General features: G+C 43.7%; 2 protein-coding genes across 7 annotated transcripts; one reads left to right on the plus strand and one right to left on the minus strand.

Moving 5' to 3' along the window:
• Positions 1–1,727: 1,727 nt before the first annotated feature.
• On the minus strand, positions 1,728–14,467 carry INSIG2 (insulin induced gene 2). 5 transcript variants are annotated; one of them, XM_073305246.1, is made up of 6 exons: positions 14,108–14,467; positions 8,286–8,620; positions 5,954–6,078; positions 3,224–3,390; positions 2,641–2,740; positions 1,728–2,029 (listed from the first exon to the last, which is right to left on the minus strand). In XM_073305246.1, exons 2-6 carry the CDS (start codon positions 8,527–8,529, stop codon positions 1,988–1,990), a joined length of 678 nt encoding a protein of 225 aa, XP_073161347.1. In that variant the 5' UTR covers positions 8,530–8,620; positions 14,108–14,467; the 3' UTR covers positions 1,728–1,987. The 5 variants fall into 5 exon arrangements, with proteins under 5 accessions (XP_073161347.1, XP_073161348.1, XP_073161349.1 ...); XM_073305247.1 differs by having other exon boundaries at positions 8,286–8,641; XM_073305248.1 differs by lacking the exon at positions 8,286–8,620 and having other exon boundaries at positions 14,108–14,454.
• LOC140895484 (uncharacterized) lies at positions 13,297–26,729 on the plus strand. Of its 2 annotated transcripts, none has more exons than XM_073305244.1 (4): positions 13,297–13,324; positions 23,919–25,001; positions 25,098–25,503; positions 26,082–26,729. In XM_073305244.1, the coding sequence occupies exons 2-4, from the start codon at positions 24,810–24,812 to the stop codon at positions 26,336–26,338; spliced, it is 855 nt and encodes a 284-aa protein (XP_073161345.1). In that variant the 5' UTR covers positions 13,297–13,324; positions 23,919–24,809; the 3' UTR covers positions 26,339–26,729. The 2 variants fall into 2 exon arrangements, with proteins under 2 accessions (XP_073161345.1, XP_073161344.1); XM_073305243.1 differs by lacking the exon at positions 13,297–13,324 and adding an exon at positions 14,426–14,542.
• Positions 26,730–27,329: the final 600 nt, after the last annotated feature.

The following is a 27,329-nucleotide window of genomic DNA, read 5'->3' on the forward strand; positions in this document are numbered from 1 at the left end:
TAGATAGAAGAACTTATTACTAAGCAAATAATAAGAAATTTACTTACCTCCACACAGTGGTCACCATTAAAGCCCTGGAATCTGAGGTACCACATTACTTCCCTACAGCTATTGTAAAAATTATGATCAATATCTCAGCTTTTATGCCAATCATTGACTTTTTATGAAGACAACCATGCTGAGGATCTGATCAGGCAGTCCAACTGAAATCACTTGCCTGAGTAAGGAATGCAGATCAGGCCGAATGTTATGGAAAAAAAATACATTTAAAATATATCAGCAGGTTCCTTGTGAAATGCCAGAACCTGAAGATGGAATTACAGCCTTCATTTATGTAACATCCAAGGTTGCATTATTTATTATGGCCCTGATGGAGGAGAAACATCCCTAAACAGGAGTGCACTTAAGCATATGCTTAACGATAGCTTAAAGGAAAGAGCCTGCTTAAGTGCTTTCCTGAATTGTGACCAATATGTGAAAACGTGCACGAGGCACTGAAATGTCATGGAGCTGTAATAAGCCAATGAAAACCTGTGGAGCTTGCTGAACTGAGATCTCCAAATATCATTTGCTTATTTACACATTTTAAAAGCTTCATCCATGCAGAAGTTTTTCCTTCTGGTGACTCTTATTGTTGTTACATGCTATAGGAGGCATTTCACTGCATATGTTATAGACTTCAGATAGAAGCACACAAGACTGCAAAAAAATTGCCTATATCAGGCTTCATGTACAATACATACACAGACATTATTATTTATTAAAACTTATCTAAACATGTATTTGTTCTTTGGACCAACTTCAGTCTCCTTACGTGACTGTAACGTGTTTTAAAAATCTTTCATGGAAGATTAATAATAATAATAATTAAAATGCAATAAAAGAACTTGTTTAAACAACATCAAGACAGGGATGGAAGTCAAGAAACAAGAGGTGGGAATGTTCCAGGCCTCATTCACTGCTGGCATAATCAGGCAGAAATCAACGTAAATCAATCGGGGGGTGTCTATTTGAAGACAAGGAGAGTTTGCCCTATAATCTCAAGGGGGAATTGCAAACCCAAAACGGGAAACTGGGTGTAAGCCCCAAAATATAGGTCAGATTCCAACACACATATTGACAGAAGGAGAAGTGGTTAGTGCAATAACCTCCGTCTTGGAAGACTTGGGATCAAGTCCCTGCTCTAGCACAGATTTCCTGTGTGACCATGGGCAAGAAATTTAGCCTCTCTGTGCCTCAGTTCCCCATCTATAAAATGAGAATTACAGTACTTCCCTATCTCACAGTGAGGGTAGTGAGGATAAATACATTACAGAGTTTGAGACACTCAGATATTACATTAATGGGCCCATACACATACCTAAAATAGAACCTTCCCCCACCCACTAGTCCCACAGACTTCAGCCAGACTACTTGTAGAGTAAAGTATTACTCAGCATGACTAGTAGTGTCAGAATCTGGCCCTAGGTGATGCGTGTCTTCATTCATCAGTAGCAAGGCTGTGATTCTGTTCAGGGAGAAGACATGTTTATGATTAGCTACCAGCATGAGTTGCAATCTCTTCAACCTTAATTCTGAATTCTCTGGCTTTTACTAAACTATCAAAACCTTCAATTCCCCAAATTGCCTAGAAAAACTGAAGCACAATTTTCAGCTACAGTACAGTAACTCAGAGATCTGTTTGGCACTGTAACATCGTGAAAAAAAGATGGTAAACCTAGGTTCGATTGTTTTTTCGCCAATCTTGTTTATGAACAAATATTGTCAAATGTATTGCATACGAGTGTGACTTCACAGTAATCAGACACCAAGGTTTCTAACTGACTTACAGAAGCAGCAATCACAGATTGCAATAACGTGTACCATTCAAGGGGGAGGGGAAAACTGCATTTTGGCAATTTTATAGTCAAAATGTTCCTTATAGCATGTTCTTCCGACAGTTGTTTGTCATATATTTTCCTGTATACAAGATTTATTTTACTTTTCCTCAGTCCTGGTGAGATTTTTCTGCAATGACTTTGCATTCATACTGCAAAACAACCAAAGAAAATGAAAATTATTTGAGAACAAGGATTTATACAATTTAAGTTCTGAGTTAGACAGCTGTGAAAGGGAGGGATCTACATAGCAACTGACACAACAGCTCTGCCCACACTTTCTCCCAGATCAGTTCAGGACCCCAAACTTCCATGCTTTTCAGAGTACCCTCACCAATTACAGTTCTGTAGTAAGGATTTTGTACACAATCTATGCACGGAGTGCTGGCATTCTGTGCCTCCTTGCATAGCAAAAGAAAACCTAAGTACATTAGCTATTAACTTAGAGCTTATGCAGCTTTTTTCCCCTCACACATGGTGTTCTTATTTAGGCCTTGATCCCGCAAACGCTTGTTTGCATACAGAATGGAGTGAACACAATGAAACGGGGAACCCTTTAGGATATGTAGGGCACTTAGCAGCAGACAGAACTTCTGCTGGTGGCAGGGACATGCTGACCAAACTGAAAAGCACTGTCTCTGGACTCCCATCTTAGTCCACATCTGCAATTTGAATAACTATTAGGAAAGAATTTTTTAAAACCAGACACTACAAGCTCAGTACCCAAAAAAAAAGCAAAAACAAAAAACCCACCCTAACTTACCATTGCCAGCTGCCTACCAATGTTCCCCACAGTAATGCCACCAGCAAAAAATATACATGGTAACCAGGAACGAACATAAAGGAAATCTGGAGATGTATATCTAGAAAGGAATACAAGTTTGCATTATTATCTGTTTATTGCCAAGATTGAACTTAACCCTGTACGCAGTCCTTTCTTAAAAAAAAACTTATACTTTTAAAGTTAGGCACAGAGATAGACATACTGAGAAATCTGGATAGGGGAACAGATTAGCCTAAAGATACACACACTTGTAGTAGAAAGTTTGATTTCTTACTGCAAATATCAAATTTACTACCCATCCATTCATTCATTCTAATATCCTTTCTCTGTTTGATCCAGGTTGTTTTGCTGTTGGTAACGTAGCAGTTTTACAACTCCAAACCAAAATCTCAGTCTTACACACACATAAGCACTCACATGAATCGTCCAATTAAAGTAAAGTTACACATGTGTTTAAGTTTTAGCAAGTTCAGGGCTCAAGTTAAGTCAGATCTAGCTTCAATGTTCTTGTTTACTAATCTAACATGAATACCACTTAACCAGAGGAAAAATAAAGACTCACTGGTAAACCCCATTGTAGACCAGAAGCTGTGATACCAAGGTGGCCAGAAAAGCAATTCCTATTCCAAGACCAAAGCCACTTCGTGATCTATCAAAGGTCCACCATAGTCCAATTGAAAGCGCCGCTAGTGTAAGAGACAACTGTATGTTGTTGGCAAAATCCACTTTCTGTGGTCATTTGTTAAGGATCAGTTTTAAAGTGCCAACTTCAGGTGAAGATCAATAATATTTACCTTAACTAATTTTTGACCTGAAAAATAACACCCTCCTACATAAAAATAACACCTAGCTCTTGCATAAACACGGCTCTCTTCATTTAATACAACTAAATGGTATAAGAATACTATAATAATAATAATTATTATTAAAAAGCATTATTTTATCTGTGTTAAGAAAAGTATTTACTTAAAATGTTATTTTATGTTTACAGTATTTTTTAAACCCACAGTGTTGTCTCAGGACTTTGCTACAAACTGTACAAGTGTTTCAAAGTACAGGGAGACTAGACAGAAATTAAGCAGAATAGATTTACTGTAAAAATATTACTGTTCAGATGTAGCAGTACCAAGGACATTCCAGCCTCACCTGTTGCGCCTTTAATATCCTAAGGTTAAAACCTTAAATCTAGCATTAAATTGTCAAAATGCCATATATCTTATGTTGCTGCCTACTGAAATAAGGTCATTTGGAAAAACAATATCTATTTAATTTCAATAACTATTACATGTTTTAAATTAGAATAGTATTTTTATCTAGTAAAACATTTATCCAGAATCTTGTTTGCTTTTAAAAAAGCTACAGCTATGCAAAATATAAATACACAGCACCATCAAAATACTCATGTGAGTCAAGGTGGAAGATCAGTTATATCAATTTTTAAAAAAATATGATAAATTAATAATCCTAGCACTTTGCCCTCTTCAAAACACTTTACAAATATTAACTAATTTATTTTCTCAACATCTCTGTAAGAAAGTACCATTAAAGAGAGACTGTTATTCATACGCCTAAACTTAGATTTAGGGGGTGACAAATGTGTAGGTAAAAAGGTTGTCCTGGTCTCAACCACAGGAATCCACCAGCCTGGAGAAAGATCTAGTGGAGTCGTCTAACAAGAAATGGGGTAAACTGGATGGTAACAGAGAGAGAATGGCAGACACAAGGACACAATGACCAAATTAAAGTCAGATCAAATGTGGGAAAGTCCAAGATCCTAATGCTGCTATTTGAAAGTGAAATGAACTGAAGCTCAGGATTTTCAGGAAGCCATTTAGAAGAAAGTAGAGTTGCTACACTAATAATAGCTATGGAAGAGGCCTTGCTTCCTTAAAAATGTGGAATGGCTGATAATAAACTGCACAGGTGTTTGCTGAAAGTAATCTGACTCATGAGGAGTTCACCACTCATTTGTCAAGAAACAGGTCAGAATTTGTTAGGGTCCTGAATCTGAATGTGTCCACAGTCAGGAGATGGTCAGAAGTTGGTGGCATCCATGAGACCAGATGGACACATTGTCAGATATGGGAGAACTGAGGCCCGCAAGCGGACATTAGCAGAACCTAGCTTTGATAGCTCCAACTTCTCTGGCCACACTAGATAGGATGGGGTATTGTGGGAAAAGAACATCCATCCATCCAAAGGTAAGGCCACTTGAATGGGAACGCAGCGCATTTTCCATGCCTTCTTTTGGCATCTCATTTCATCCATTCTCTCTCTTCTAGTTCTCTTGCAGCTCGAAACAAGAAAGAGAGCCAGCAACACATGGCCAGGGAGTTTTCACCACACCACCAGCAATTCTCTGCAGATCAGAGTCTGAGACCTGATGCTAAAGATGAAACAATGAGCCTTCTAGAGATTCTTAATTTTCCTTTTAATTACTTGTCTTTGAGTCTGGGTTTGGGAGACTAGTTAATCGCCTTAACTTGGAGAGGGGGACCCTATACATGATGACACAAAGCACAACTGCTCATGGATTGCCAGTGAGGCATTGCAGTCCATTTCGAGGACCTGTTTTTGTCCAATGGGCTTCGGGGAATCATGACTCTTTCATCCATGGATAGTATTAGTCTAGTGTAAAGGTGTACATGGATTTCTGAGACTTCAGCAGGGAAACGATATTTCACATCATGCCACACTGACTCACTCGTAACTTCTCTCCTTTCCGCATATTCTAAGGCAAGTCACTTAGCCTATCTGCATCTCAGTCCCCCGCCCGTAAAATAGGGATAACGATGCTTATTCACTTTTGTAAAATGCTTTGAGATCCATGAATAACCAATGCCAAGTATTTTTTTCCTACCAATTTTCCCCCAGGCTTAGCAAAGTGCACACTCTTCATTGATGCTGTTGCACATGTGAAGTTTGGTCTTTAAACCTGTAACTGTATTGAGTTTACAATAAGTGCAAGAAGAGCATCCTTAAAAATTTCTCAGAGCATAAACTCCTTTTCCCACATGTACTTGAATAACTCTAAAAAAGACACAAATATATATTTTTTAAAAAAGGGTGGGAGATTTCAGTTTAAGTGGTATTTCCAGAAACTTATATGCATGACCTTCATGAACTAGTGCAGCTACTGGCATTCTATAACTGTTTTAACTCTAAGCTACACTCTGTATGTCCTTTTATACATCGTGGTGTAGAAACAGTTAAATTGTGAGCAGTTATTTAACCTTTGGTTCACCAGAAACTAATTTGTTACTGAAAACTTCATTACCACATAGAAGGATACAGCACTAGCGTGATTTATACCCACAAAGACTGCTACACATCGCATTACACTGGACCATTCTCTCTTAAATTTATGTGGCTCTCCCAGATGTCTGTCCATGCAGGGATACAACAACCCAATCACAGCTGTGGAAATATGAAAGAAAAATTAACAATTAAACCATCTGCACTATTTAGCTGCACTAGAGATAATCTAGGCCAAGATGGTTCTGGAACATAAAAACCAAATATTTTTCAAATACTGTCAAGATTTAAAAATAAAAATAAAGGCATTTCAGATAGTTTAGGCCCAAAACATAAGTTAATATTAAAAGGCTGCCTTAAAATTCAATGAAAACAGCTATAGGTTTATAATTTAAAATTCCCCTGCAGCATCTTCAGCCACAGCAGCTTTGTGCTGGTGCATAATACCAGGAAGGGGTGAAAATAAACTACAAGTGGGATTTTCTAAACATTGTCAAAACTTTTCCTTAAAACACTCACTATACCGTAGTTCCACCTATAAAGACAATTGCCACCCCAGCTGAGAGGAACAAGTGAAAGTGCTATTTAATGTTACGCTGTTTTAGTATGTCACACCTCAAGACTGTGACAAAGCCTGAACCTTAGACTTGCCTGGTAAAGAGTTTGTAGGTATGTAATGGTCTCAATTGCTTGCTAAGAGAGCGACACTATTGCAAATGGGACACTGTCATTTCAACCCCCAGAACAAATCCTTTAGGTAGAAACAACTGGAGTAGACTGTGCACTGAAAATAATGTGGGAGCACGGTGTGTAACTAAATGAGAACAGTAAGCATACCGCTGACCCTTTAAATCTTTTCAGAGCCTGTTTCCCCTCTCCCCTTGTAAGCCCCATGGACACAAAAGGCCCATCTTACTAAGAGATAATTTTACAGAATTACATCCATGTATTCTCTTTTACAAAACACACTTGAGATCATTCTTACTGTAAAAAGGCATAATAGATATGTTGTTGGATAGCTGAGCCCCGCTACAAATAGGAAAGAAAAATTCCTATGAGATGGCCAAATCAAACTGCCCTATCAGGAAATCAAACCCCTCATGAGCTCTATGTTAAGACAACCAATTTAAGCATAAAAAAATATGCAGCAAATACAGAGTACCATAGCAGCAAGATTAGAGAATAAGAGCTACGTTAGACAGCAACTTACAGAATAGACAAGTACATAACTGTGACCAAAATATTCCAAATACAGAGAGAACAAAACTGACATACTGAGACAGCTATTTGGACAGTTTCCTCTCAAATCAGGCTCTTCTATGAAATCTGTGGTGAAATGATTCAACACCATACCAAAAGAAAGGTAATTAGAAAAAAGACTCAGCTTAAAAATTACCTTTAGCAAAACCCTGAAGCCAGAAGTGCCCAATAGACCAAAGGTAAGTTTACTGATTTGTATTACCACCCTCCAAAGAGGCAAATGGAATCCTCACTCTTATTAAAATCAAGCTCAAGGAAGATACTGTCTTTAAAATAAAGGTCTGCTTATAATAGAATTCCCCCATCCAGCTGCTCAGAATAATCCACTAGTAAAGTGTTATACTGACCCACTGACTGTGTTCTGAAGCCCAGACTCTGTGAGACTTTTAAAGGGAGCAGATTTCAGAGGACATCCGTTGCTAACAATCTGCCACTAACAAGAGCAAAGCAGCACCTTATGCCTACACCTCCCTTAGGATATAGGGGGACTGCTGCGTTCCAGACCACGTGGAGCTTTACAGATCTAAACCTGCACCTTGACCCGCACTCAGAAGCAAACAGGAAGCTGCAGCAAAAAATGGCATACTCTCATCACAGTTTACACCAGACAAGGCAAACTACTTCATGCCGCAAAATCTGGGATTTCCAGGTTCCTTTCCAGAGTTGCCCACAAAGGGCATGGCAGTAATCTAGCCTCAAGGTTACAATCATATGGATTTCTGTGGCTTGCCTAACTCTGTTTTCCTAATCCTGAAGACCAAGCATAATCTTCTGACTCAAGAACTCAGCACAGCACGGCTCAAACTAGCTAATATAGTTAGTTCTGCCTCAGTGCAGGGGACTGGACTAAATGATCTATCAAGGTCCTTCCCAGTGCTACACTTCTATGATTCACAGTACAACTTCTGTAAAATGTAGAAAGAGCTTTTGGGAGCAGAGAAGGAGGAAACAGATAGATGGGAAAGGCAGTAGGACTAGATCCAAAATTTTAAATCTTCCACATTTTTCTATTAATGAAGGATTTTTAATTTCCTCACTACCAACCCTCCACCCCCACCCCATATCACACACACACACACACACACACAGTTGGCACCTTCTGACATTACCTGCAGCTGTGCCACAACAAGGTGGTACCCACCAAGCTGAAGAGAAGATGCTCGTGATCACATCTGGTGGAAAAAGCGTGACATTTCTCTGAATCTGTAACAAGTTTAATACTAATGCAAGAAGTACACCAATAAAAAACAGTACTATTCCACGAATCACCAAGTTCATGCCATGACTGGTTACAGATGAAATGTATGGACCACACTTTTTTGGTATGGTTGGTGCTGCATCGCTTTCTGCCATGACGTGCCAGGCGATATCCACCGGTGTGATTGGGGAGGAGCCACTTCCAGTCAGTATTTTAACTCTCTCAATTTAAAACGTTCCCCAAACCCTGTGAAAACAATAGACAAGGCTGGAAAAAAAAAACATTTTTACAAAAACATTTTTTAACCTGTTAAAAAATATATTTAAAAATAAGTCAAGCTTTTCTGAATTTGAAGAAAATATAATTTACCTTCTGAAGAAGGCAAACCGCAACAGAACTAGCTCTATCTGCAACAATGCTATTGCAGTTCTGTCTGCAATCATGCGTTAAGCTGATGAATATGCTGCTAAAAATTAAGTTTTAGCAACAGCTTTACATACTTTGGAGGGGGGAAAAACCCAACCCGAGAATGAGTGGACAGCATGGCTGATGACGTGGGACCATATGGCGCAAGAACAGGAAATAAAAACTACTCAGGAGGAGGTGCTTGCTTCAGAAAAAACTGAGTTTGTGATGACTTTGATGGGGAAGAAGACAGTGAAGTCGTACCAGAGTATAGGTAGTTCAGAAGAGAATGAGGCATCTCATTTCAAGGCAGCTGTGGCGTTACATGCTTCTTTGATCTTCAAAAGAAGCCAGTAAAAAAATCACAGTGTACAGTGGAGAAATGAAATTTGAGAAAAAATTTTGCAGGGTGGAGGCAACAACCTTTGTAATAATTGAGAAGAGAAGGTGAGTCTTTGAAAGCTAGAAGGGCACATAATGCCATTACACAGAAATTCTCATGAAGGCAACACAGAATTCATTAAAATCTGTGTAATAGGATGTTAAGAAAAATGATTCTTGGCTACAAAACTAACAGTGCAAAGAGGTTAAAAAAAAAAAAACCCTCCACCTTCCCATCAGCATCAGAGCACTCCATACATGCCCAGCTCTATACACTCTAGATAGGAATGCCAGAATTTCCTTAATAACCACCTTTCTTAAAACCGTCAATCAAAACTGCTGTTTTACATGGATTCAACATCACATTCATGTCGGACATGGACAGCTTAGCCACCTGGAACTTTAAAGAAAACAAACATTGTTTTTAAATTTGAAACTGCCAACTGGTGGCAGCTTTCGATAACTCTTACTCATGGCCACATGGATAGAGACAGAAATAGAATTGTTTCCCCATTCCATTCCTTGATCAGCAGATACATAAGGTGCATAGCCACAAAGGCAAGGTGGAGGAGCACTGTGTCCGGCAGGGCATCCACTTTTACAGAGTAGAAATTTTGGAGGAAATTACAAGTGGCAGACGTACCAAATCTGAGGTTAACTATACTAATACTGGTTAAGCCACAGCAACCAACTCCAGAAAGGATCTAATGCACACCATACTGTTTTCAATACTTATGATCTACAGCTAAGTAGAAATCCATACTTTTTGAGAGGGTTACCAAAGAGGCCACATAAAAAAAGTGTAGCCCTATCCACATAGAACTTCAATCTTGTGGCTTGAGCATCAATTTACTCACGTGGACAATCGTAATGACTCCAACAGAACTACACTCATGAGCAGTTAAGTGTGCGACTCAGGTTTGTGAGCCTGAAATGCTGCCATTATTGTGGATACAGAGGGCCTACTTTTCTGTCCTCCTGCATCTTGTACGGTCATTTACACCAGTGCTAAATTCACAACACTACCAGATCTGATGCAGCTCTGGCATGATGGCGCAGATGATAAATCTCCATTACATTTTTAGTTATCTAGAATGGAGCAGCAACATCTTAAATAACAAAGAGACTTTTTTTAAAAATATGAAGCTGGCAGTTTATCTCACTGCTGCCACTGCAGCGTCATGTCACTCTTGCCCCTAAGGAGGGGAAAAGAGGAGAGCAGGGCAAGGTTAATGAGCACCATACAAAACGAGAAGACAGCAAAAGCAGCAGCAAAAGTATCAAATCTGATTAGTGGGATAAGCCATGGACCTCTAGCGTAACCAAGGAAGTTCCAAGTAAGAATATGTCATTGCTTAAATAAGTAAAATAAAAAGCATGGGATTGAAGGGTCAACACTGGGGAGCAGTGTGGCCTACTATGTAGAACACTGGACTGGGCCTCCGGAGACCTGGCTTCTATTCTTGGCTCTGCCATTAGCAGGTGAGGTGATTTTGGGCAAGTCACTTCACCTACCTGTGCCTCGGTAAAATGGGGATCGTGATACTGATCTCCTTTTGTAAAGTGCTTTGAGACCTACTGCTGAAAAATGTTAGATACAGCTTGGTGTTATTATTATTAATTACCAGAGAAAACTTATTGGCAGTAGCATGGATGGAGTTTAATGACACCAGCATACACAATATTAAAAGAATTCAGCAGACAATGATTCATGAAACAACGGACAACATTCATCAAGCAATCACAGGCCTTGCCCATGGTAGGAAATTACTTCTTTTACAGCAGCAGTGCAGCTGCAGTGGTTCTATTAACCATGCAAACTCTGCTGTGGACCAGACATTTTTACCACAGCGTCACCTTGACCGTTCAGAGAAAGGAAAGGAATTCCCTAGTACAGAGGCATCTATGCAGAGTATGAACATGTTTACAGCAGCGAGCACTTTGCCTTGAATTAGCAGCATGGAGTATTGGTTAAGAGCAGGCAACGAGAACACAGGACTCCTGGGTTCTACTCCTGGCTCTGCCATTGATTTGCTGTGTGATTTTAAGGAAAATTGACTTACCTCTGTTCCTCAGTTTCCCCACCCATACATAAGGGACAACAACTGACCAACCTTTATAAAGCACCAAGATCCTATGTTTTTGCAATGTATTATTACTGTGCTTCCTGTACTAATTGTGGAGATTAAGATTTCTGAGGGAAGTTACAGCTGTGGGTATGGGAAGGGTGTGTGCATGCATATATATACACACACACACTAATCAAAATCAGTTACATTTTATCCAAAGCTTCCATCCAGGTCGGAATAATGACACTACAGTTTACAATTTGACCCTACAACATTGCTGTGCCTTCACCTCTTGGAAATGGATATTTAAAGCTGTAACAATGCAGGAAAGCTACAAAACTAGCATCTTTACAAGACAGGCTCAGCTCCAGTTTATCCCTTCTGTGGCACACCACTTCAACTTTTTAGTGAGGGGAAACTGTGCCACATGAAGGCTTTGGGAGTCATGTGCAATAATTAAATTATCACCTGCGATTTTTTTCCAGTCACTGCAATGTCTCTAACAGGAAAAGCATCGTGAAACTGCTCCAAGTTTACCAGTTGAGCTAATCAATAAGGCTCATTTGTGTGAATCCCACAAATAAGCTATTCTTATGTAATATACAGATGTTATGCAGAACATGGTGGAGTGGAAAAGAAGACTGAGTTTCTTAAACTAAAAATCTAGCACCAGGTGATGAGAACCAGGAAATGAAAAGCTACCATTATGACAGAGATTTCAAATGTAGATGAGGACTAAGTTTCCCTCATGACATTAAAATCCAGGAACTTCACCTCAAAGCCAAGTCAAAGTTCCCCCAAACCAATAGCTTCTCAGGCTGAGGTAGTTAAGGCATGTCAGTTTCCTAGCCAACAGTACACAAGGGAGTGATGTGGCCAGCATCACATCAGACAGATTTGACTGCCCTAAACCAATGGATCAGGGACTCAGTTTGCAGCTGAGTGAACTGGAAGTGGCCTTTCAGTGTGAGATCAAGTTAGACTTGAACCCATGACAACCTTCGGGATTGCAGTCAAGCACCTTAACCACTCAGACACCACACCAATAACTTTGCAGCTTTCCCTGTCCTGCCCTTACTGATTCCTGGCCTTGCAAGTCTCATTCATTTGGAAGGAGACTCTGTGAGACATTTTGGATTAATTTGAAGGTGGGTTGTTTTTTTTTAAGTCAATGTTGTGATTATGAGAAGTACCAGCCTGACAGCCGTGGAAAGCAAAAACATAGAACAGAACAGGTTCAGGACAGACAATAGCAGTGCAAGTTTCTCCACTACAGCCTGCCAGGGTGGCTCTGGCACATGTTCAGAGATAAGAGAGTAGCCAGAGGGCAAGGTGATTTCAGGCCTTCATTAGTCTGCCAACAAGAGCATCTGCTGTGAGGGTGGATTTTTCAGAAAGATGTGTGTTGTCTGAGGACCACCAAACCCAGTTCACGTACGCCCATTTCATGTACTTTAGGGGCTGCAGCCCAGGGCCCTGGGCTAAGGGGGATCCCAGTGCAGCAGGGCTCAGGCAGGCTGCCTGCATGCTGTGGCCTCATGCTGCTCCTGAAGGCGGACAGCTGCTGGCATGTCTTTGTGGCCCCTGGTCGGGGTGGGAGGAGAGACAGTTCTGGGTGCTGCCCTGCCCCCAGCACCACCCCTGCAGCTTCCATTGGCCAATGGGAGCTGCAGGGCAGTGCCTGCGGGCACAGGCAGCTCACGGAGACATGCTGTCCCCCTCCGGGCTGGGGCGCACAGAGACGGCTGCTTCCATGAGCAGTGTGGGGCGGTGCAGGCAGGCAGCTTGCCTGAGCCCTGCTGCACCACCGGCTAGGAGACACCTATGCTAAGTGCCTCCTGGCCGGAGCCTGCACCTCACACCCTCTCCTGCACCCCAACCTCCTGCCCCCGGTCAGAATCCCCACCTGCACCCAAACTCCCTCCCAGACCCTGCACCCCAACCCCCTGCCAGAATCCCCTCCTGCACCCAAACTCCCTCCCAGACCCTGCACCCCTCACCCTCTCCTGCACCCTAACACTCCGCCCCAGCCTGGAGCCCAGTCCTGCACCCAAACTCCCTCGCAGAAAGAAACTAATATAACACCTGTTCTAAGGTAAGAAGTAGGCTATTTTGAATTAACTTAATTATATTCTACATGTTTTAAGACTGAAATGTATCCATGAAGGGCTTTATGTTAATTAAAAGGCAAGTTTAGTAATAGTGTTAATAGCCTCGATGCCATAATTGTGATCATTTTGTTTTAAATTAGGAAAATGACTTGTATACGGGGCCCCCACAAAATCTAATAGCCCCAGGCCCAAAGGAGAGTTAATCCGGCCCTGCCTATGCCAACAGTCGGCTATCAGGTGGCAACAACTCTCAGTGACTGGGACTAGGACCGACATGAAGCAGTGCATTGTTATTAATCATTTGGGGGCAAATTCTGCCCTTGGACAGGCATATAAAATTCCTCCTGCAGCCAACAAGGGGCTTGCGTGCCCAGAGGGCAGCATTTGACCCTTACCCAGGCCTGGATGTCTACGTGGCACCTTCTGACACATAATACAGGGCTGACTCCTGCCGGGGGGAGTTCACTGCACAGATCCCAAAAAGGGAACCCCGGAGCCACCCGGCTGAACACGACATTTGAAGTCACTCTCTCCAGGGGAAAGGTTTTAGCAGCGAGACATCACCAGCCTAGTCAGGGGTGCAGCCCTGTCCCATCCCAGCTGCATCCTCCAGAAGGACCCGCCCTTATCTCCCTCTCCTCCCCCCGCTGAGTGCCTCTGCCCCCCCCCTCCCCCTCCCCCTCCCCCTCCCCCTCCCGACCTACCCCTCCCACTGCAAGCCAGTGCCCAGCCCCAGGGCAAGTGTCCGCCACAGCTCCCTTACTTACTCTGCCTCCGCCATCTTCTCCCTCCCCTGCCTCAGTCTCCGCCTTGCGCAGGCTCCACGGCGCTCAGCTGGGCCGGGGCGAACAGCTGACTCGGGGCACCGGGGATTCCGTGGGGCCGGGCCCGCTGTAGACGAGCTCGGGGCACTGGGGCTTCCGCGGGGGCCAGTCAGGGCGCTTGCAAAAGCACGGAGCGGAGCCGTGGTTCCCCTTCGCTCCTGTAATAAACGAAGCAGGAGGCGAGCAGCCTTCGTTTCCACGGGTGCTGGGAAAAGGGGAGGTGGGGGCTTACCAGAAACGAGAGAGAGAGAGAGACACGTCAAGAGAGAGATTCCTGGAAAAAGTGCAAGAAGACTTTAGTGTAGCCTGTAATATACAGAGAGGAAGGAAATGCACCCACCAAGCAGCGGCTCAACTAAAGAGACAGTGAGGAAGGAGGTAAAAGTGCAAAAACAAACAGGAATTCAAAAAATAAAATAAACAGTGCTAAGAAACGGGAGGGGAGCAAGCTAAAAAAGGTACAGTGGAGGAAAAACGGAAGTGAGCTCGTGCTAAAACGGGGGGAGGAATTATTCAAAGAGTAAGCAAGGCAAAGAAATGCATCATTAAAAAAAAGTCTTTTTAAAAGACTGAAAAGTTAGAGCGAGGATGAGAAACTGCAATAAGAAATAATCTGTAACAAAAAAATACTACAGCTCCTATCCTGCAAAAAGAAAAGGAGGACTAGTGGCACCTTCAAGACTAACCAATTTATTTGAGCATAAGCTTTCGTGAGCTACGGCTCACTTAATCAGCTATGCAAATACTTAACTATACTCCCATTGACTTATTTTAAACCTAGCCGCAGTGACTTCGGTGCAACTGGATTTAAAAGAATTCAGTGTTTTAGGCCTGAAGAAGAAACTTCAGTTGCAGTCTTTGAATTCTTTTTTCTCCATTATATTGCTTTTTATAAAATTATTTGTTACGTGTCGCCTTCAGCTGCATTTTTTAAGATTTTTTTTCCTGTGAATTCATTAGCTCATTGACTTCAGTGGGATTACTCCGGAGTAACATTAAGGATGTGTGTAAAGCATTTGCAGGATTGGGGCCTATGAAATGAAGAAAATGGAGGCTGGAAAGAAATACTAAAAAATGAAAAGAGAATCCGTGCGAAATGAAATAATACTTAAAATGCAGAAAGAATGTGGATAAGGTATTAAAAATGCAAAAATACAATATATAAAAAATAGACTTTTCAAATGTAATTTAAAAGTGTATAACAAATGAATAAAAGATCAATTAATATATAACAAAGTTACGTTCAATTAATGCAACTGCACTTTCTTTTTAAAATGCAAAACGCTGGCCTTTGTTGTGAATCCAGTTCATTACTAAAGCAGGAAGCGCAAAGCTGAGTCTCTGTGTAAAATCCTTTTGTTTTCAGCTTTGTTGTTGTGCTTAATAAATTTCACTAACAGGGATAAAGATTTCCTCATTTGCGATTAATTTCAAAGAGGCTTTAAAAATTGTTGGCCTGAACTGGGCCATTTCTCCTACGAAGATTTGCGCACATGCTTAACGTTGTTTAACAGCGTTGGTTCGCTGATTAGGGCAAAATGAACAGAGATTACTAATCCAGGGATACCATTTTTATCACTAATTTGTGGCACCTGTAGACTTCCTTGGGGGAGAAGCTACAATATGAGGCGCACACCCTCTGGTAAACTAACTTGATGAGCAGGAAGAACAATAAATAACATCCCGGAGGCTTGTTATTTATATTTTTAGAAATCTGAGAGAAATATCATTGGGAGAGAATGCTATGACTCATTCCATTATGGTGTTAGTCAATGAACTTTCTTTTTAATCTTATTCCACGTGTATTATTAAATACAGTACAATGGATTTAGAATACTTACAAATCATAGTCATTCAGGTCGACTATTGTATTGCAAGTACTTTGCTATATCCACATTACAAAATCACTGGTATGATGATTGGAATGTGGTTTGTTGTTGCAAATAAGAGTGCAAACTCCAATACAATCGCAAGAAGAGTGATTGGTTAACATGGAATTATTTTATATTATGTATTACAGTAGCACCCAAAGGCCCCAGTCACAGCTAGGGCCTCATTATGCTGGACTACGTACAAATATATAGTAAGGAACAGTCCTTGCCACAAAACAGTTACAATCTAATTTAAGGCAAGACACAAGAGATTGTGACAGATATATTAAGAAATGGGGGAAGGAAGAAGCGGTTCACTGTGATAGGAGTACATCATTACAGAAGTGATCTAGGTGTGCAGTTATCTACTTTCAAGTCATTCAGTGTCTGTTTTTGTTTTATACAATAGAGATTAACAAAAAATATTGATCTCAGTTACTCCTACAGCCAACTGCTTAGTCAGTGTGTTTTATGTGATGATATTTGACTTCCAGTTTTTGGATCCTGCAAGGCAAAAGAAGTTTTTTTAATCAGATAAAATGACCTTTTTGGATGTAAGATAAACTCCTTAGGACAGCTGCCTCGCCAAGACAAAGCATTGCTAGTTTTACTGTACTTATGGCTCAGGAGCTTTATTCAAAGACAAGGCCTGTCAGTCCACTGGGGACAACTTTCTCGTAAAAGCTTTATACAAACAAAATGAGTGCATTAGAGAAAGGAATAGCTTGAATGTATGAAGACTACAGTTGATTGATGGATCTTTTTCTTGTCATATATATGACCTAATAATGTTTTATCTTTAAATAAGTTAAGGTTACTTATAGTCTGGGCCACCAAGTGTTTAGTACAATAAAATTACAAGGAACTAATCTGCAAAGAAAAATTAAACTGATCACTTTACAAATATTGACTGTATGAGTAGAGGGTGGGGGGAATGAAAGTCTAATATGTGACAGAATAAACAACGAGGGTTGGTATAAATAAATCAGTGCAGCTCCAAGAACTTCAGTGGGCCTATGCCAATTTGTGCCAGCTGAAGATCTACCCACCTTTCAATGTAGCTGAATAGAAGAGAATATTTTAAAGAACAAAAAAAGATAGGGGGAAAAAAGGATAGGAAGTTGTGTTTGAATTTGAGATTGCAGAAGTAAGCAAATCAGAAAAGAGGTGTGCCAACAGAGAAGGTAGACATAAAGGCCAAAATGTAGACTCTAGGGATTTCGTACTTACTTGGACATTGACAGGAATTATAATGAAACCACACAGAGAAGGCATCTTTTCTGGAGAGCACTAAAAGGCTCTTTCTTTACATAGACCTCACAAAAACAAAACAAGATACAGAATATCTTGGACTTAGTCCCCTGAGATGAATATTTCCCTTAGTATGAACAAGATAACAAAAAGTTGTTTAGCATAAAGGAGCGCCCAAGATGATCACATAACTTAAAAAACAAAAAGCAAACAACTAGAATGGCTTTTTTTCCCCACATTTGTCTCCATGCCTGCTACTTTAAAAAAAAAAAAAGGTATTTTGTAACACTTTTTTATGAATTCCTGCAAATTGTGGCCACCTACCTCCAGAGACCCCCCTACCCAGAGAAACCACAAACCCAATCTCCAGGGAACCCTACTAACAAAAAAACAAACCCTGGCTACGAGGAGCCTACCCACAGAAACCCACACCCTAGCTCCAAATAAACTCACTATCGGAACCATAACCCTGCCTCCAATTACCCAATTTGGAATGCTAACACTAGTCCGGGGAGCCCTAGTCAAAGAAACACTAACCATAGCTCCAAGTACCCTACCCATTGCAACTCTACCCCTGACTCCAAGTATCCTATCCATAGAAACCCTAACCTTAGGGCGGGGAGCCCTACCCATAGGAACCCTGACCTTAGCCCCAAGTCCCTTACCTATTTGAAGCCTAACCCTAGGGCAGGGAACCCTACCCATAGAAACCCTAGTGATAGGGAGCCCTACCCATAGGAACCCTAACCCTAGGGCAGGGAGCCCTACTCCTAGGAACCCTGACCCTAGGGCGGGGAGCTATACTCATAGGATCCCTAACCCTGCAGCAGGGAGCCCTACCCATGGGATCCCTAGCCCTAGCCCCAAGTCCCTTACCGATACAAGCCCTAACCCTAGGCCCAAGTCCCCTATCCATAGGAACCCTAACCCTAGGGCAGGAAGGTAAGTTCCCTGTAAGTTGTGTGGCTGCACGGCAGGCTACCAAGGGCCGCGCAGGTGTGGAGAGGAGTCTCTCCTCTGGCCCGGCTCTGGTGGAGCTGCTGGGGAGAGAAGCCCCTTGCCCAGCCCAGGCCCGCTGGAGCTGCCAGGGAGAGGAGATGCTCCCCGAGCCTGGCCCAGCCCCGCCAGAGCTGCTGGGGAGAGCAACCCCTCCCCCAGCCCAGCTCAGGCCTGCTGGAACTGCCGTGGCTCAGGAGAGGCACCTCTCACCTGGCCCTGAGCTGCTGTGGCGAGAGAGGGCTGTGGGGAGTCGTCTCGCAGCCCCGGGACAGCCTGCACTCCAAACCCCTCGTCCCCAGCCCCACCCCCACCCCAGAGCCTGCACCCCAAACCTCTTCCCCAGCCCTGAGCCCCCTCCTGCACCCCAAACCCCACATCACTGGCCCCACCCCAGAGCCCACACCCCCAGCCAGAGCCCTCATACCCCCACACCCCAACACTCTGCTCTAGCCCTGAGCTCTCTCCCGCACCCCAATCCCCTCATCCCTGACCCCACCCCAGAGGCTGCACCCCCAGCCAGAGCCCTCACCCGCCTGCAGCCCAACCCTCTGCCCCAGCCGAGAGCCCATTGCCACACTCCTTACCCGTCGCCCCCACCACCACACATCACCTCCATAGTGGTGCGCGTAACAAAATTCATTACACACATGGACATAAATAATTAAAGGGAACACTGGTGGGGAGTCTCACCCATAGGAATCCTAACCCTAGGCTGGGGACCCCTACCCATAGGAACCTTAACCCTAGCTCCAGGTACCCTCCCTATAGGAACCTTAGCTCAAGGACGGGGAGCCCTACCCATAGGAATCCTAACCTTAGCTCCAGGTACCCTCCCCATAGGAACCTTAGCTCAAGGGCAGGGAGCCCTACCCATAGGAATCCTAACCCTAGCTCCACGTACCCTCCCCATAGGAATGCTTACCATAGGGCAGGGAGCCCTCCCCAAAGCAACACTAATCCTAGCTCCAAATACCCTAACCTAGGAACCCTAACCCTAGGACTGGGAGCCCTCCCCTTAGGAGCTTTAACCCTATGCCAGAGACCCTTACCCACAGGATCCCTAACCCTACCTCCAAGTACCTTACCCATAGGAGCCCAAATCCTAGCTCCCAGAACCCTACCCATAGGAATCCTACCCCTAACTCCAAGTGCCCTGCCCATAGGAACCCTAACCCTAGCTCCAAGTATTCTACCCATAGGAACCCTAATCCTAGGACTGAGGGCCATACCGAGAGGAACCCTAATCCTAGCTCCATGTATCCTACCTCAAGGAACTCTAACCAAAAGTGGGGGGAACCCGAACCATAGGAACCCTATCCCTAGTACCAAGTACCCTCCCTATAGCAATGCTAACCCTAAGGCGGGGAGCCCTTCCCATAGCAACCCTAACCCAAGCTCCAAACACCCTACCCACAGGAGTCATAACCCTAACTCCAAGTACCCTACCGATAGGAACCCTACCCATTGGTGCCCTAACTCTAGGGCGGGGAACCCTACCCACAGGAACCTTAACCGTAGCTCTAAGAACCCTACCCATAGGAACCCTAGCCCTAGCTCTAAGAACCCTACCCATAGGAACCCTAACCCTAGCTCCAGGTACCCTACCCATAGGAACCCTACTCCTAGGAACCTTAGCTCTAGGGCGGGGAGTCCTACCCAAAGCAACACTAATCCTAGCTCCAAATACCCTACCTGTAGGATCCCTAACCCCAATTCCAAGTACCGTACTGATAGGAACGCTAACTCTAGGGTGCGGCGCCCTACCCATATGAACTCTAACCCTAGTGAGGTTAGCAATTGTTCACCTTAAGAGGTGATATTGAAACAGGCTGGCTACCAAAACATGTGCCTTTAAAGCAGTATAAATGAAGAAGAGGAGGACAATGAATTGAGGGACGAGAGAGAGGCAGACAGGAAGAGACTCAATAATCTACACTGGTCTGTAGGTCACAATGTGGCCACATGTGACATAAATGTCCAAGTTGCTCTTGGATCTATGTGCGCGTGTGTATTGGGTAGGAAGAGAACTCTCCTTTGCTTGTGCTCAGCACAGTGCTGTTGGGGAGAGCAGGAATTGCTTCTTGCTAATGCTTCCATGTGTTAACTGAATGGGGGAAATAATGAAGCTAGGGCTATATTACTGCCTCCTTTCTACACCAGTTAGTGTGTGTGTTGGTGGGGAGGCGTGCACAGTGCACCAATTGTAAGAGTGCAGAAATGCCAGGCAGCAGAATGTACTGCTCTAGGAACCTTAGCTCTAGGGCGGGGAGCCCTACCCACAGCAACACTAATCCTAGCTCCAAATACCCTACCAAACACCTACAAGAGCTCTATCAAGCATTCTTACAACTACAATACCCACCTGCTGAAGTGAAGAAACAGATTGACAGAGCCAGAAGAGTACCCAGAAGTCACCTACTACAGGACAGGCCCAACAAAGAAAATAACAGAATGCCACTTGCCGTCACCTTCAGCCCCCAACTAAAACCTCTCCAGCGCATCATCAAGGATCTACAACCTATCCTGAAGGATGACTCATCACTCTCACAGATCTTGGAGACAGGCCAGTCCTTGCTTACAGACAAGGTGAAACAAATACTCACCAGCAACCACATACCACACAACAAAAACACTAACCCAGGAACCTATCCTAGCAACAAAGCCCGTTGCCAGCTGTGTCCACATATCTATTCAGGGGACATCATCATAGAGCCTAATCACATCAGCCACACTATCAGAGGCTTGTTCACCTGCACATCTACCAATGTGATATATGCCATCAGGTGCCAGCAATGCCCCTCTGCCATGTACATTGGCCAAACCGGAAAGTCTCTGCGTAAAAGAATAAATGGACACAAATCAGACATCAAGAATTATAACATTCAAAAACTAGTCAGAGAACACGTCAGTTTCTCTGGTTACTCGATTACAGACCTAAAAGTTGCAATTCTTCAACAAAAAAGCTTCAAAAACAAACTCCAACGAGAGACTGTTGAATTGGAATTAATTTGCAAACTGGACACCATTACATTAGGCTTGACTAAAGGCTGGGAGTGGATGTGTCATTACACAAAGTAAAACTATTTCCCCATGTTTATTCCACCCTCCCCCCTGCCCTCCCACTGTTCCTCACACGTTCTTGTCAACTGCTGGAAATGGCCCACCTTGATTATCACTACAAAAGCTTTTTTTTCTCTCCTGCTGGTAATAGCTCACCTTACCTGATCACTCTCTTTACAGTATGTATGGTAACACCCATTTTTTCATGTTCTCTGTGTATATAAAATCTCTCCACTGTATTTTCCACTGCATGCATCCGATGAAGTGAGCTGTAGCTCACAAAAGCTTATGCTCAAATAAATTTGTTAGTCTCTAAGGTGCCATAAGTACTCCTTTTCTTTTTACTGCTTGTGCCCGCAAGGGCTGCGGGGGAGATACCAGCAAAAGAAGGACACTCAGGCCTAAGAATAGTAAACTCTGCTTTATTGAAGGAAAGAAGAACTTATGCTCCAATCTGTGCGGGGAGCCCCTAGGACGCGCGGAGGGGCTGCAGGGGACTCTGGCCATTCGGGACAGCTGACCAGGCAGGACTCCACCTGGGGGGAGTCCTCTGCAGTGCTATATTCTTCGCGCTTATCTCGGGGTTACATGGGGTCAACAGCTGGCTACATTCTTATATGTACGATTTATGCTTATTACATAAACTGACTTGTTTACAGGCAAAAATATGCTGAGCTATGCTACAATGTCTTTTGGCAGGGTCTGTCGGACAAAGTTCATTGAAACTGCCTGCATCCTCCGCTTACCTCCAGTCACATACTCAGTCCACCACTTAGCTCCTCGCCAATCTTCAGCAACCTTGCCCCTACACTGCTCTAGAGGAATTCTTTCTGAGACAGAATTCTCCCTAGGATCTCCCTCTCCATTGCAGGTTTCAGAGTAACAGCCGTGTTAGTCTGTATTCGCAAAAAGAAAAGGAGTATTTGTGGCACCTTAGAGACTAACCAATTTATTTGAGCATAAGCTTTCGTGAGCTACAGCTCACTTCATTTACAGTATGCATCCGATGAAGTGAGCTGTAGCTCACGAAAGCTTATGCTCAAATAAATTGGTTAGTCTCTAAGGTGCCACAAGTACTCCTTTCCTCTCCATTGCAGCTCTGATGTATCTCCTCCAGCCTGTCTCTGGCTGTCAAATCCAGAATCAAGTTCAAAGGGTTTGGTAATCAAACTCTTGGTGAGGCAGAAACAGCTCCTGAGGTACCAGATGGAGAATTCAGAGGTTGAGCCTGAATGGCAAAGAAAGACATTGGGAAAGAAATTAAATGAGCTGAATTTAAACAGATTATAGCAAACAAATCAAAATTCAGAGGCAGTCATTTTGAAGAGTCAGAGGAACTGCTGAGGGAGAAGCTTACAAAAATCCAAAGGCAAAGCAAATTTAAAGAAACAGACATCAGGTGTGTTACCTATGTGTGGCTGTCATCATGGCCCACACTGGGGATTGGAGCATGGACGTCTAGGAGTAAGAGTGTAGGTTGCTATAACTTGGGGCTGTGATAGGCTCATATCCTCTGTGGATTAGGCAATGAGGGGAAACACTTCCTGTGACTAGTGGAGATTATTCTCAGAAGAAAACCCCACGTACTGTTGCCTGTATTTTTCAGAGGGCTACAGATATCCAGACAGAAGCCTCTGTAAACTGCTTCTTCTCAGGTATGAGGCCAAATTTGCTTTCACTTACATGCATGCAGCTCCATGGAAATCAAGTTCCACAAGTGTAACTGAGAACAGAGTTTGGCCCAAGGGGTCTGTAGTGTGTGAATGTGAATGTATCACACACACACCCTGTCCTGCAAGGAGGCTACCATGTAGATTATGTTGGAGTCTGACTAAGAGCGAGTAGTCAGCAGTGTCTGCCTCTTCTTTATTGCAAAATCCGGGCGACTACACCAGGTACAACTGTGCATCTGAGGCACCATCTATAACAGTAAAAAAGGTCTTTATTTTATAAACAGTATCTAGCAAAATATATCTGTACAAAATACCCTACAAAGTTCCTGGAAAGCCTTCTTGAAAGTTTCCCATCCATACAGAAGGCCTCTGGAAGGTCTTCAGACATGTGGAAATGTATAATTAGGCACATTTTCCATAGATTTCCTTTATTCTGGCAGCTAAGGCTGCTGTCTTGTCTCTCCTTCACAAAAGGAGGCAGACTAGCCATTCTGGTTAGCATGCAGCTGGGACACATGCAAAAATCAGAACTGCTGATGTGTTTTGCAACATATGGGAAGCTTGTTATGCACAAAGGGGCAGCACACTGTGAATGTTTCCAATATCTTGGCAAGAATACAACCTGCTATAGATAAGTTGTATAAAATTGGCTTTTCAACAAGGTTGGCATTTCATAGACTGAAGCATAACAAAGCAGTAGCAATGTTAAACTATCAGCTCACATCTGTTCTTACACGTGAAAAGGGTTGTTGCTTATCTCACATTATGGATGGAATATAAAATCCTAGGGATGATATCAGTGACAGTCTTCGTTTGGTTTATTTGTTTATTTTACTGCTTGCAGAAAGTGCTGGATCACCAGCTCCAGAGACTAAAGCCCTTTATTTATCTACTGAACAGGTGCAGTGTGGACAGTCCCAGCACAAGTTTGCCCACACCAGCCTGCCAACATGTCTCAGCAGTGATCTAGTCTCCATACACATTCAGTCCTTGGCATCCCTGCTGAGGCTGCTACCTAGGGAGTGATATAGTGCCAATGACGCTGGTGGTTTCTGTGATATGGAGACCTGCCCACTAGGAACATGACCAAGACAACCTCATTACATCATACACCGAACAGCCACAGACAGCCATCATATTGTAGGATTTAGGTTTTAAATAATGCCACTGACATTATGGGTTTGATCACTACCAAATGAGGCCAGATTCAGAAGACCTAGATGTGAAAGGCATCCTACTGCATTATTAATTCCATAGGACATCCAGATTCTAAGAGTTAAATAAAACTAAAATACAGGAAATCAATGCAGGAAGATAGAACTTCAGCCGCATACTTTTCTTTTTTTTAAAGAAAAGGAAGGTTTGTGTGAACTTAAATGTGCTAAAACAATGAAGAGAAAGGTCACAGAAAGGAAATTGAAAATGTATAGACATAAGGTAATGCATTTCCTAAGCATTATGTGTGTGTCATTTGGCAATAAATACAATAGAAATCAAAACAAGGTCAAGATGAATGTATAAGCCCTGGTCTACACTAGGAGTTGAGGTCAAATTTAGCAGTGTTAAATCGATTTAACCCTGCACCCGTCCACACGACGAAGACCTTTTTTTCGACTTAAAGGGCTCTTAAAATCGATTTCCTTACTCCACCCCTGACAAGGGGATTAGCGCTGAAATCGGCCTTGCTGGGTCGAATTTGGGGTACTGTGGACACAATTAGACGGTATTGGCCTCTGGGAGCTATCCCAGAATGCTCCATTGTGACCGCTCTGGACAGCACTCTCAACTCAGATGCACTGGCCAGGTAGACAGAAAAAGGCCCGCGAACTTTTGAATTTCAATTTCCTGTTTGGCCAGCATGGCAAGCTGCAGGTGACCATGCAGAGCTCATTAGCAGAGGTGACCATGCAGAGCTCATCAGCAGAGGTGACCATGATGGAGTCCCAGAATCGCAAAAGAGCTCCAGCATGGACCAAACGGGAGGTACGGGATCTGATCGCTGAGTGGGGAGAGGAATCCGTGCTATCAGAACTATGTTCCAGTTTTTGAAATGCCAAAACATTTGTCAAAATCTCCCAGGGCAAGAAGGACAGAGGCCATAACAGGGACCCGAAGCAGTGCCACATGAAACTTAAGGAGCTGAGGCAAGCCTACCAGAAAACCAGAGAGGCGAACGGACGCTCCGGGTCAGAGCCCAAAACATGCCGCTTCTATGATGAGCTGCATGCCATTTTAGGGGGTTCAGCCACCACTACCCCAGCTGTGTTGTTTGACTCCTTCAATGGAGATGGAGGCAACACGGAAGCAGGTTTTGGGGATGAGGAAGATGATGATGATGAGGTTGTAGATAGCTCACAGCAAGCAAGCGGAGAAACCGATTTTCCCAACAGCCAGAAACTGTTTCTCACCCTGGACCTGGAGCCAGTACCCCCCAAACCCACCCAAGGCTGCCTCTCGGATCCGCCAGGTGGAGAAGGGACCTTTGGTGAGTGTACCTTTTAAAATACTATACATGGTTTAAAAGCAAGCATGTTTAATGATTAATTTGCCCTGGCATTTGCAGCTCTCCTGGATGTACTCCCAAAGCCTTTGCAAAAGGTTTCTGGGGAGGGCAGCCTTATTCCATCCACCATGGTAGGACGCTTTACCACTCCAGGCCAGTAGCACGTACTTGGGAATCATTGTAGAACAAAGCATTGCAGTGTATGTTTGCTGGCGTTCAAACAACATCTGTTCTTTATCTCTCTGTGTTGTCCTCAGGAGAGTGATATCATTCATAGTCACCTGGTTGAAATAGGGTGCTTTTCTTAAGGGGACATTCAGAGGTGCCCGTTCTTGCTGGGCTGTTTGCCTGTGGCTGAACAGAAATGTTCCCCACTGTTAGCCATGGGGAGGGGGGAGGAGCTAGCCATGCGCGGGGGGAGGCAAAATGCGACCTTAGAATGAAAGCACATGTGCTATGTATGTAATGTTAACAGCAAGGTTTACTGTGACAGAGTGTACCCACTGTTCTATAAAATGTGTCTTTTTAAATACCACTGTCCCTTTTTTTTTCTCCACCAGCTGCATGTGTTTCAAGGATCACAGGATCTTCTTCTTCCCAGAGGCTAGCGAAGATTAGAAGGCGAAAAAAATGCACTCGCGATGAAATGTTCTCTGAGCTCATGCTGTCCTGCCTCACTGACATAGCACAGACGAATGAGTGGAGGCAGACAATGTCAGAGTGCAGGAAAGCACAAAATGACTGGGAGGAGAGGTGGAGGGTTGAAGAGAGTAAGTGGCGGGCTGAAAAGAGGGCTGAAGCTGAAAGGTGGTGGTAGCGTGATGAGAGGAGGCAGGATTCAATGCTGAGGCTGCTGGAGGGTCAAACTAATATGCCCCAGCGATTGATTGAGCGTCAGGAAAGGCAGCAGGAGCACAGACCACCACTACAACCCGCGTGTAACCAACCGCCCTCCTCCCCAAGTTCCATAGCCTCCTCACCCAGACGCCCAAGAACGCATTGCAGGGGCCTCTGGCCACCCAGCCACTCCACCCCAGAGGATTGCCGAAGCAACAGAAGGCTGGCATTCAATAAGTTTTAAACTTTTAAACTTTTAAAGTGCTGTGTGGCCTTGTCCTTCCCTCCTCCACCACTCCTGGTGCTTCTCTCCTCCACCACCCCTCCTGGGCTACCTTGGTAATTATCCCCCTATTTGTGTGATGAATTAATAAAGAATGCATGAATGTGAAGCAGCAATGACTTTATTGCCTCTACAAGCGGTGATCGAAGGAAGGAGGGGAGGGTGGTTAGCCATAAATGTCTCCCCCTTACTCTCACAGATATTGTGGAGTGCACAGCAAGCAGTAATAGTGGGAATATTGGTTTTGCTGAGGTATAACCGAGTCAGTAAACTGCGCCAGCGTGCTTTTAAACGTACAAATGCCCAAATGCACTACCACCATTCTGCACTTGTTCAGCCTGTAGTTGAACAGCTCCTGACTACTGTCCAGGCTGCCTGTGTATGGCTTCATGAGCCATGCCATTAAGGGATAGGCTGGGTCGCCAAGGATAACTATAGGCATTTCAACATCCCCAATGGTTATTTTCTGGTCTGGGAATAAAGTCCCTTCCTGCAGCTTTTGAAACAGACCAGAGTTCCTGAAGATGCGAGTGTCATGTACCTTTCCCAGCCATCCCACGTTGATGTTGGTGAAATGTCCCTTGTGATCTACCAGTGCTTGCAGCACTATTGAAAAGTACCCCTTGCGGTTTATGTACTCGCCGGCTTGGTGCTCCGGTGCCAAGATAGGGATATGGTTTCTGTCTAT

Source organism: Lepidochelys kempii, chromosome 11, assembly GCF_965140265.1.
Source record: "Lepidochelys kempii isolate rLepKem1 chromosome 11, rLepKem1.hap2, whole genome shotgun sequence".
NCBI lineage: Eukaryota > Metazoa > Chordata > Testudines > Cheloniidae > Lepidochelys > Lepidochelys kempii.

Bases quoted from the DNA above. Each gene is read 5' to 3' on its own strand.
- LOC140895484 (XM_073305244.1), top strand. From the start codon at position 24,810: ATGCACTGGCCAGGTAGACAGAAAAAGGCCCGCGAACTTTTGAATTTC. The intron at 25,002-25,097 runs GTACGGGATCTG...AAAATCTCCCAG, and splicing joins CAGCATGGACCAAACGGGAG to GGCAAGAAGGACAGAGGCCA. The intron at 25,504-26,081 runs GTGAGTGTACCT...TTTCTCCACCAG, and splicing joins AGGTGGAGAAGGGACCTTTG to CTGCATGTGTTTCAAGGATC.
- INSIG2 (XM_073305246.1), bottom strand. From the start codon at position 8,529: ATGGCAGAAAGCGATGCAGCACCAACCATACCAAAAAAGTGTGGTCCA. The intron at 6,079-8,285 runs GTAATGTCAGAA...ATATTTCCACAG, and splicing joins TTGTTGTGGCACAGCTGCAG to CTGTGATTGGGTTGTTGTAT. The intron at 2,741-3,223 runs GTGAGTCTTTAT...ATTCCTTTCTAG, and splicing joins GTCTACAATGGGGTTTACCA to ATATACATCTCCAGATTTCC.